Source organism: Doryrhamphus excisus, chromosome 2, assembly GCF_030265055.1.
Source record: "Doryrhamphus excisus isolate RoL2022-K1 chromosome 2, RoL_Dexc_1.0, whole genome shotgun sequence".
NCBI classification, from domain to species: domain Eukaryota; kingdom Metazoa; phylum Chordata; class Actinopteri; order Syngnathiformes; family Syngnathidae; genus Doryrhamphus; species Doryrhamphus excisus.
In genome coordinates, this window is record NC_080467.1 from 27604317 (window position 1) to 27615701 (window position 11385).

Below are 11385 nucleotides of genomic sequence, written 5' to 3' on the forward strand. Positions count from 1 at the left end.
CTTCAACCACTTCAGAATGCTCATACTCGGGTAAAATCTTGAGTGGGCATCTGTAGTGTCGATAAAAATGGTAATATCAGAGCAAAACAAACCACCAGTATTAAAGCAATTGTGGAGTTGTATGTTTTTTTGGTTCGTCATGGGTGATAACTAATAGTCACTTTGGACTGATTATAATCATGATCAACATATGAAAGACAAAATCACAAAATCATGCAATGATCTGATTTTTTTTAATGTAAAAAAGTATCGGTATCACATTTAATTGGTATCGATTGGTAGTGAGCGTTCTGATGCCATTATTTCCCCTGGTGGTCAAACACGGCAGCACACCCTTTAACACAAAGGACTGTAAACATCACAGTAGTTTGTATGTGAACTTTATTGGCAATGTCAGTGTACGTGTACATTTCTATATCTATACAGACATATACCCAAACATCTGTGAAACATTTAGTGCAACCGACACTTGGCACAAGTCACGTTACATCCCACGTTAGACGTCTGGAGGCACGTTAAGAGGAGCACGTCATCAAAGCACCACTAAAAAACACTTTTTACACCAAAGCAGCAGGTCAGGCTACACGCTAAAGACGTTTAGCATTAGCAGCACCACTTGTCACGTTTAAAACGGGCCACACAGCACCACATGTGATGTCACGCAACCTTGGCGACTGGTCATGTGATCAGTGAGCTGACTCTCAGTGTTGGCAGGGGAAAAAGCACGGGAAGACGTTACTGCACTTGAAAGAAATCATTTTTACACACACAAGATGCGTACAGGAAGTATCGCTGACAAACTTCCTGTAAAGGCCTTAAAGAAACCCTCTTCACTTATTAAACTTTTTGAAGCACTAGACAGAGAAGTGAAGATATTTTATCATGTAAAAAATAGATATGTGTTATTATTGTCATGTCAAATGTTGTTTTTCTCCCTTTGACTTTGGACAGCGGTTTCTAAAACCACTTGGCTAACACGCTAAGCTAAACATCATAGTGTAGCTGTCATGTAAACAACACAGTTTTCAAGTACATTAACTCATAGGCTAGGCTAACATTAGCTACTCTCAGCTGTGACTTGGTCTCGTTCAGAAAGATTAGCATCGGCAGTTTAGCTACTGTAAAAAAAAAAAAAAAGACATGTAAGATAACGTGCCTTGGACACTTGAGTAAGTTGTGGTCATTGGCGTCAAGTAAAATACATCAGCAGCAGGTTACGGCAACACCTGGATGAACTTGGATCATCGCCGCGGTAACGCGACATCACCGCCAAAATCGGCGTGTCTGTAGAGACGTCGCATGCGTTACATACTTCCTGGTTATACCTCCATGGTGTCCCGCCTTCTGGGTCAGCACCGCTTTCACGCCTGAACGCCGCCGTCTGACGGGGCGCAGCTTTCAGAGCGGCCGTTTTTGGTGCCGCTCGCCGACTTCTTCTGTTTGTGTTTGGACTTCCGCAACATGCGAACCTGCAGAGCGGGCACAATCTTCAAGTCGATGTCATTTCATCTGTGGAGGCTACATTTGGACCGCCACAGATTTGACACTACTTTTTGACATTTCATTGAAATTCATTCATTCATTTTCTACCGCTTTTCCTCACGAGGGTCGCGGGGGTTGCTGGAGCCTATCCCAGCTGTCTTCGGGCGAGAGGCGGGGTACACCCTGGACTGGTCGCCAGCCAATCACAGGGCACATATAGACAAACAACCATTCACACTCACATTCATACCAATGGACAATTTGGAGTCGCTAATTAACCTAGCATGTTTTTGGAATGTGGGAGGAAACCGGAGTACCCGGAGAAAACCCACGCATGCACAGGGAGAACATGCAAACTCCACACAGAGATGGCCGAGGGTGGAATTGAACCCTGGTCTCCTAGCTGTGAGGTCTGCGCGCTAACCACTCGACCGCCATGCATTCTGGCGATTTGACTCCCCAAATGTATGTGTTCCATTTGAGCCCCAGTCACTGTTTATGATGGACATGAGACATTGGACCATTGAATCACCTTTGGTCCAGCAGCTGAGATGATGATGTGACCTGGAGGCTGGAGCCAAGGTTCTCCGTCTACTTGTACCGGGAAGGCCTTCTTCAGCGTCACACGCATGTAAGTCCCCTGAGCAATCCGAAAGCCTGAACGCAACCCACTCTGCACCTGACCCTGCGCACATTGCACACACAGGAAAATGAGTTACTGGCCCTTTAAATGCTCAGGCAGGTGCGCGGTCACTCACCATGTGCACCACCCCCGTCACCCCGACCACCTCCAGCATGCCGTCGTTGATGCTTGGCTTCCTGTAGCGAGCGTCCACCTCAGACCCCCACAGGTCAGCACCGGAGCCCCAGCTACCAAACAAAGGCAGAGTGAAGTCATGAAGTCGGACATGGGACCGGCAAATGGGGGGGTCTCTAACCTGGGGATGTTGAGGAAGATGAGACCCTCAATGTTGGGCAGCGGCACGAGTCGGCCGTCCACATGCAGCTGCAGTTCCCTGTGTAGACTCCTGGTGGCGCTGATCTTCTGAAGGCCAACCTTCACATACACGCTCTTGTTGTGGAATCTGTCAGGCAGCAGAGCGTCTAGTCACATGACTTCAAACGATACACTAAAGTCCATCCTATCCATTCACAGGACGCGGGGACGGTACCTGCTGGTGAACTTGTCCGGGTCGTCTTCACGGGCCAGGTGGAAGTCCAGACTCAGCTCAGCGTCAATGCCGACTCCGAAGTAATTGTTCATGTGGACGATCTGGCGGGACAAACATCAGCTGACACCGGAATGTTTTCGGAACTTTGAGTCAAGGACCTCAGCGGACCTTTGGCGGTTCCAGGAAGTTCTCCTTCCCGTCTTCAGCGATGTCCTGCGCGTCCAGCAGGATGGTCCAGCGGTCCATCAGAACCTCCTCGGCCTCCTCCACACAGGCGAGAATGTGGGCGGCCTCCTCGCCGCTGTAACCAGGCCCCCAGCGCAGGATTCGAGCCAGGTCATTACCTGCAGCGGTGACCTGTCAGATGACACCTTCATGGTCTACATGCAGCCCCGAATGTTCTCTCACCTGTTCCCAGCGGGACGATTCCGACGGGTGGCTCCCGGCACGCCAGTTTATGGCGGACCGCCTCCAGCACCCCGAGCACCCAGCCCACTGTGCCGTCCCCCCCGCACACCAGCATGCGGAACCTTGGAAGATCCCGGAATGTGTGGAGGCTGCAGGGATTTTAGTTTCTTTAGAAATAATACTTCATCCAATCCACCTCAGATGTTCTCCACTATGTCGTTTCACCCTGCCAGCGGTCCTCCATTGGAGATGTCAAAAACCTGATGTGGGTTAAGAAGCTTCCGGAAGCTGTAGAGAAGTTCTCTGCCTTTGAGGCCGCCGCTCTTCGGGTTGACCAACACCAGCAGGGGGCGCACGTCCTCGCTGATCTGGTTGTGCTGCCAAAAAAACAAGAAAAAGGCCATGTTTCTATTTGAGCTAGGAGACCAGGGTTCAATTCCACCCTCGGGCATCTCTGTGTGGAGTTTGCATGTTCTCCCCGTGCATGCGTGGGTTTTCTCCGGGTACTCCGGTTTCCTCCCACATTCCAAAAACATGCTAGGTTAATTAGCGACTCCAAATTGTCCATAGGTATGAATGTGAGTGTGAATGGTTGTTTGTCTATATGTGCCCTGTAATTGGCTGGCCACCAGTCCAGGGTGTACCCTGCCTCTCGCCCGAAGACGGCTGGGATAGGTTCCAGCACCCCCGCGACCCTCGTGAGGAAAAAAGCGGTAGAAAATGAATGAATGTTTCTATTTGGATCTTCATCACCTTCATCAGTTGTAATACGCTGTATGGCCACAAGGGGCTGAAGAAGCCATTTGTCAGTTTATTAGCTACACATGCAAACACACTTTAAGTGGTGAGCGATGAATGGCAGTAATTCTCTTTTTGATGAATGAAAATAGGTAATTGAAATCACCGAGGTCGGCCATTGTCTGATTGTTGTGTTGGAATGCGAAGCACGCAGAGCTACGTGGAGTATCGCGTGGACTGGTACGCTCTCGCGCTAGCATACGACAACAGGGGACCAGTCTCATTCATTCATTCATTTTCTACCGCTTTTTCCTCATCAGTGTCGCGGGGGTGCTGGAGCCTATCCCAGCTGTCATCGGGCGAGAGGCGGGATACACCCTGGACTGGTCGCCAGCCAATCACAGGGCACATATAGACAAACAACCATTCACACTCACATTCATACCTATGGACAATTTGGAGTCGCTAATTAACCTAGCATGTTTTTGGAATGTGGGAGGAAACCGGAGTACCCGGAGAAAACCCACGCATGCACGGGGAGAACATGCAAACTCCACACAGAGATGGCCGAGGGTGGAATTGAACCCTGGTCTCCTAGCTGTGAGGTCTGCGCGCTAACCACTCGACCACGGTGCCGCCCCGGGGACCAGTCTATTCGCGCTAAAATTTGACTACGTCCCACGGTTCGAACATACAGACATCGACATTTTCTGGTTTTCAAAAAAGCGTACGTTGATGTCTCCCCCCCCCCCTCGTACGGTTTGTACGCTCGTGAAAATGTTGAAAATTATGGATGGCCCCTTAGAAGAACCAGGAAGTGCAGCATTGTAGATGCTGTGGTGTGATGTCGGCGAGCGCGTCATACCACGATGTCCGGGATGACGAGCGACCAGAGCGACTTGCTGTCGACGCTCGTGTCCTTGGCCAACATGAAGACGCGCTCTGCCTCGGAGAAACACGACATCTGCAGTGCCACGGCGCCTGAATGCACACACACACATACGTAAGGCGGAAGTCATGTGATCAACTCGGTTGTCATTGTTACCATGTCACCTTGGCTGGCGTACACATGACTGATGGACACCAGGTGACCTGCGGAGAAGAAGCAGATGTAAGGAAAAGGTAGAAGGAGAAGAGGAGTCATGTTAGCGTGAAGGCTCACTCTTGGTGGTCAGATGATCCTGGATCAGCTGCCAGTATTGCTCCCTGGTCAGCATTGGGGGCAGCCCTCCAATCAGCAGGCTCACCTGCACCGCTTGGTTCCGCCTCTTCACGACGTAGAAGCGCGTCTGGTTCATCTGCCGCAGCGACGCCTGGCAAAGACGCAGGTGGGGAAGCGTTGTTGCTAAATGCTTAAGCTAGGTGCTCACATGTTCAACACGTACAAACAACATAACGTGCGTGTTGTTGTATGACCTTCCGAATCTCCTGCAGCTTATCCAGGAGCTTCTCCTGCGGCGTCAGCGTCTGTTTCTGCACTGAGGACACACGAGACGAGAGGCAGTCACCCTCTCTTGAGGTTGTGGCTCCACGCGACCCAGAGGTCACAGTCACTGACCTTGCTTGCTGCTCATGAACACTTCCTGTAGGTCACATTCCGTCATGTCGTCTCCCTGGAAGGACACGTGGATCAGGAGAACCTCATCCAAACAGGGTTTTTTAATATGTATTTATGATAGCAATCGGTAATAATAACAATGTGTTATTAAGTATATAATTATAAAATACCAATTATTATGAAATACATTTATATTATAAATTATTATAAATTAATTATTAAATACCAATTATTATGAAATAAATTATTAATTATAAATTATTAAATAAATTAGAAAATACCAATTATTATGAAATACATTTATATTATTAATTATAAATAAATTAGAAAATACCAATTATTATGATATACATTTATAATAATTTAGACGTATTATTTTGTTAGTGTTGAAATGAATAGTAATTGTCAGATTTATTACATATACGTATTTACTATATATATATATATTAAATAACCATAATAATATTATAATTTTGTTTTTATTTTATTATTATATTATATTATACTGATGAGTAATTCTAATTGACAATAATATGTTTTTTCCTTTTACTGGCTTGAAAGTATTTTGGCAATTTTAAGTTGACTCTTTTCTACCGCTTATCCTCACGAGGGATGCTGGAGCGAGAGGCGGGGTACACCCTGGACTGGTGGCCAGCCAATCACAGGGCACATATAGACAAACAACCATTCACACTCACATTCATACCTATGGACAATTTGGAGTCGCTAATTAACCTACCATGTTTTTGGAATGTGGAGATGGCCGAGGGTGGAATTGAACTCGGGTCTCCTAGCTGTGAGGCCTATGTGCTAACTTAATTATGAAATACATTTATAATAATATTTTTAAGTGTTCAAATGAATAGTAATTGTCAGATTTATTACATACATATATTTACTATAAATGTAAATTAATATTATAATTTAGTTTTTATTTTATTATTTAATCATTATACTTTGGAGTAATTTTAATTCTAATAATATGTTTTTGTCTTGTCATTCTGTTCAGAACTCCAGAAGCTTCCAGTCCGAAGGCGTGTCCCTACCTGGACCCCCAACTGCTTGCTGACTTCGGCGAGGACGGACTCAGCAGTGCTCCCCTCAGACACAGACACGGTGATGTAATCCTTTCCAGACCTGAAAGACACGCTAATGTTGGCTTCCTGTTGACGTGAGTGGGTGTCGGCGAGAGCGACAGAGAGAGAGAGAATGACCTGGGCCGGCTCCTGTACACCTTGATGACCTCAGTGTTGCAACCTTTGTGCCTCAGCAGCCAGGCGTCACCGCCGTCCTTCAGGGAATTCCGGTTGTCAGGACCGCTGTTCCTGTTCAGGACATCGTCGCTGTGGAGACGCTGAAGGCCACCCACTTCCTGCAGCTGGTAGTCCTGGGGCTCATCTGGCAGGTAGAAGGCGTTCAGCGCTGCCCCCTGCAGGACGACGCAGACACTTTACATTGTACTGACAAGCAGACCGACATCTTCCCATGTTTACTGACCAGAACTTCCTCGTTTCTGGTGGCTCTGACGATGGACACAAGGCGGAAGTGACCCCGTTTGAGGGCGTCGTCGCCGTCAAAGACTTTTAGTTGTTTGCCTGCTCGCCAAAACACACGTTAGCACGTTTGTTCACCTTCCATAATAACTTTTCAGTGTTTCCCACACATTTATTTACAGTAAATAGCCTTGCCGATACCTGTTCCCGTCGGCTCAGTCACACATTCTAACGGGACTGTGTGAGAACGTGTCATTCCAACTCTGTACAGTAGATGGCATTGTAACTCTGCTTCCTAAACACACCTCATTCGCACTTGGGGCCTTACCTATAGAGCTTACATGCGCACAAAATGAGGCTGAAAAGGTGTGCACGCCGTTTTCCATGCAAAGTACGGTACCTATAAAAACACAACTTGACGTGAGAAAGCACCGCTACGCCACCTTTGTAGTTGGCGTATGCATTTTTTGGAGACAATTGTGTAAATGTGTGCGTCACTGTTGCCAATTTAGCGAGTACTCAGAGCCCTTAACGACAAAAATAGCAACTTTTTCTGGTCTATTTTTGGAGATTTTAATGAAAACCAATATAGCTTTTTCCCAACGAGCAGCGGGTCCTACTTTAGGGCGACGCCATCTTGTTTGGGACATTTTTTAAAAAGTCAAAAAGATGCAAGATCGGCCACTTTTGCCTCTCCCACGACACATATCCTCATATCCTGTGTGGAGGTGGTAAACTTTTGGCTTTTTTACTTTATCCTTCTTTCCCACACTTGAAACACTTTCTCAAGTTAGCTCAGTAGCTTGCTATGCTAGCTAGCGGCAGTCATATCATGTGTTCCCTGCAGAGCTCATTAAAATCACAAGCACTTACATCATGGACACTTATGTAAATTATATGATGACATTATGTGCCCCCCCCCACCACCAATCCCATTGCCACAGATAGATTATGGTCCTGTGGGGAAACACTGCTTTTTCATTCCACTTGAATTAGCATGAAAATCGAGCTGACCGTAGTCGGGTTGACTGTCTTTAGACGCCACAGCAGACGGGTCGCCATCGCCGCCATCATCTGCAGGAAACAAGAAAAAAAGTAATATTGTGAAGTAATATTACAGATTACTGCAAACATATCGACAGAAGCTTCTAGCGTACCGAGATCATGGCCGCCGCCGTTGTCCTCCGTGATTCGGTAGCAGTGCATCTTGCTGAAGTTTCTGGAGAGGAGGCGGATGCAGGATGGGTGCAGCATCATGCCGCGCAGACGTCCCATGGTGCACTCTGGCGTTACACTGAGGTAACACGCTGCGTGACACTGCAGGAACAAACATGGACAAGTCAAAACGGATGTCCCGTTTTATAGTTTTATGTTCGATGATGGCGGCTCCTCACCGTGACGTTGCACCACTCGCACCTCATCCCTGACAAGACATCAGACGAGCCACAGGACCGCCGACACACCTCGCACCTGGCGCTGGACGCCAGATTGCCCTCCCTCCAGTGGTGGTGAAACGTGTCCTGCAGACAAAAAAAATACCACATCAACACACCAAGAAGACATGCTTTTATTTTGAAGACAGGAAGCCCACCTGCTCCCGAGTCCCCTCCGTGTGACAAACACGACAGTCGGCGCAGGTGAAGATGGCGCAGTCGCTGTGAACGTGAAGCTCGCACACTGAAACACAAATCGGGAGGTTGCGACCTCTCTGCAGCGTTCCCGCCCGCACCCCACGTCAACACCCCAGGTATGTGCAGACCTTCACAACGAAGCGCAGCGTTTCCCTCCGTCTGCTTCCTGCACACGCAGCACATGCGCCTCTTGCCCGTGTCCGGGCCGAAGCAATGAGCCACGGGGACCTACAGGCGGTGGGGCAACCAGTGGTGAACAACTGTATGATCACATGACGTCAACAACAACAACAATAACAACAACGTCACTCACCTGCACAGCAGAGGGTGCCATGCTAGAGCACAGCGACCGCAGTGTCTTCAGACATTTCTCATGACACATGAAGTTACACACTGCGGGGACAACACACGCGTCACCATGACAACAGCAGCAGGGAAACACTGTTGCTGTAGCTGGTTAGCAAATGTCACAAGCAGTTAAGTCACTAGCGGTTCATGTAGCGAGACTGATTTCAAAATGAACCAGTGTTGTTGTTATTTATCACACGTGCACACACATCTTCTGTTGCCATGACAACGGCAAGAACTCCTCTAGAGAACACCAGAGAGCAACACACACATACACACGATGGACAACTGGCGTGTTACTGGGCAGAAAGTGTGTGTGTGTGTGTGTGTGCGCGCTCGTATTGTATGTCTTTGTGAGGACCAGTTTGACAGTAAAGTAGCGAGGACATCTTGACACTGAAGACATTCACACACACCACGAGAACATTTAGAACATCTAGATACAAAATGTAAACTCAATTAACACATTTAGCCAACAACATTAATTAATTCAGTCAGTGTTGAGGTTGTTCCTGTCCCCGAAGACAACACTGTTGCCAAACAGGGTCAAGCTTTAAGCGTACCTTCACACAGGAAGCCGAGCAGTCCCCACAGGAAGTCGCTGCAGTGGTGACAGTACGTCGGTTTGGTCAGCGTGACCCTCCTGAAGCTGTGACCCAAAGCAGGGTTCTTGTAGCGGCTCTTGGTCGCCAACGGGCTCGCAGTCCGGCTATCTGTGGCTTCCGGTTCTGCTGGGCAACAGTCGGCCATGTCTGACGCGCGACTTCTACCAAACGTCCACGTCCATCAGCCGAGTCACGAAGCTAAGATTATTGAGCCACAGTGGAACCGTGTGGGTCAATACGTGACGTCATCCCACCGGAGGGGGCGTGGTCCCGTCCAGCTTGAGTGAGCAGGGAAACCTTGCTCGTCCACCGCTGAGCCGTGCGTCCCGATCAAAGACTTCCGCCTTCTGGCGAGGGTCACGTGACGCCCCGGCGCGCGTCCCCGCAGTGCCAGCTCGTGTTGAGAGGCGTGCACGCCAGTACTAACTAGTATGCCCAGGACCTCTTGAAGTCAACAAGTGTTATATTTGGACCTGCACTACTTCTTCTTGTACTTACTTTACTGTGTCCAAAATGTCCCATTTCATTCCTCTCTTCCTGTCCTCGTTCACTTCCTGTTTCCTCTTCACTTTTGTCCTTTCTAAAGGCACATCATCGAATTCATTCGTTCATTCATTCGTTCGCTTTCACCATGTAGTTGAATGACTTTAATGCTAAACTGTCATAGTGATGATAGTGATACTATGAATGTATATATGATGTATTTGTTGTCATGATGTGTTTATGCTACGCTTTAAAACCGTACAATGCTTTCCGATGTATGTAGAACGTATTTATAGTGTATATTATGTATTTATGCGACGCTTTAAAAGTTGTTTACAGCTGTTTTTCCCTTCCGAGTTGCACGTACGAAGCATGACCACAAGGTGTCAGTATAACTCCACCAAATCTTCAAAACACTTCCTGAAGGAGGCTGTTTCGTTTTTTTCAAAAGTTGTTTTATTTGCAAGTTATTGTTTAGTAATTGAACGCTACATTGACGGGATGTATTTGATATTAGCCCCAAACGTTTCAATAACGTCACACATCGTTTTATTTGCAAGTTATTGTTTAGAAATTGAACGCTACATTGGCGATGTATTCGATATTAGCCCCCAACGTTTCAATGACGTCACACCATTTCAATTGCATTTGTCAGACCACGTGATCAGAATGGCACGTTCTCGTTAGCATAACAACAGCTGGGGGCGGGGCATTGATCGAAACTGGACTATCGACACTTTGGGTACCAAACGACAAGCAAACTCGAAGTTGCATTAAGGGTCACATTAAGTACCAGATATGGGAAGGACTTCGCTCACCTGACTAGCAAAGAAAGCCATCTTGTCACCCATTGGAGCAGTGTTTAGTACTGACTCCTTGTTATCGATCTAGCCCACGTGTCACTGGAGGGGCCGAAGCACTTCCGGTTTTCTCTCCAGCAGGTGACTTAATTGATGAGCTCCTCCCCTCAAGTTGAAGGTGTTGATCATTAAAATGACTGATTTAGTGCCCGACTGGAAATAAAACCCTCCATTGCATGACTTTTACTCCCCTGTGCTAGCAACTCTCACGAGAATTAACTCGTGTTTTTACTACATGCTGACGTTTGTGCTGCTTTGCGAACTCATGGTATCATGCAGTACCACTCATGACCAGCCGGGAGCGCTGCATGTTAAACAAGCATGAAAACAATGACGTCATGAACAGAGTGTGTGCGCGTGTTTGTGAGATTTAGCCTGCAGCCGCTAGAGGTTGCTAAGTAGTTCGATATGAGCAGTGTGCAGAAAACAGTGGCTCAACATTTGAGCACATCCAATACTGTCCTGTCGCCAAAATTTGACACACATTAAAACAAAATAAATATTTAAAAAATATATTTTATTATGTGAATGATCTAAAACTAGGTACATGTGATATTTCAGCTTTTTTGAGCCTCCTTGCAACCAAAGTCAGCGAAGGCCCTGTTAT

At 47.3% G+C, this 11385-nt stretch overlaps 1 protein-coding gene across 2 annotated transcripts; it reads right to left on the reverse strand.

Annotated features, from left to right (window-relative positions):
• Nucleotides 1-366: 366 nt before the first annotated feature.
• On the reverse strand, nt 367-10958 carry LOC131115674 (diacylglycerol kinase theta-like). 2 transcript variants are annotated; one of them, XM_058064415.1, is made up of 25 exons: nt 10737-10958; nt 9394-10015; nt 8796-8875; nt 8611-8710; nt 8443-8528; nt 8246-8371; nt 8009-8168; nt 7866-7925; nt 7180-7251; nt 6856-6953; nt 6573-6787; nt 6405-6495; nt 5359-5413; nt 5217-5278; nt 4963-5113; nt 4854-4892; nt 4666-4781; nt 3288-3439; nt 3063-3211; nt 2823-2998; nt 2655-2755; nt 2421-2567; nt 2241-2352; nt 2015-2167; nt 367-1469 (listed from the first exon to the last, which is right to left on the reverse strand). In XM_058064415.1, the coding sequence occupies exons 2-25, from the start codon at nt 9578-9580 to the stop codon at nt 1362-1364; spliced, it is 2796 nt and encodes a 931-aa protein (XP_057920398.1). In that variant the 5' UTR covers nt 9581-10015; nt 10737-10958; the 3' UTR covers nt 367-1361. The 2 variants fall into 2 exon arrangements, with proteins under 2 accessions (XP_057920398.1, XP_057920399.1); XM_058064416.1 differs by lacking the exon at nt 7180-7251 and having other exon boundaries at nt 9394-10955.
• Nucleotides 10959-11385: the final 427 nt, after the last annotated feature.

Bases quoted from the DNA above. Each gene is read 5' to 3' on its own strand.
- LOC131115674 (XM_058064415.1), bottom strand. From the start codon at position 9,580: ATGGCCGACTGTTGCCCAGCAGAACCGGAAGCCACAGATAGCCGGACT. The intron at 3,212-3,287 runs GTGAAACGACAT...AAATCCCTGCAG, and splicing joins AATGGAGGACCGCTGGCAGG to CCTCCACACATTCCGGGATC. The intron at 1,470-2,014 runs GTGATTCAATGG...CCCGCTCTGCAG, and splicing joins TCTCAGCTGCTGGACCAAAG to GTTCGCATGTTGCGGAAGTC.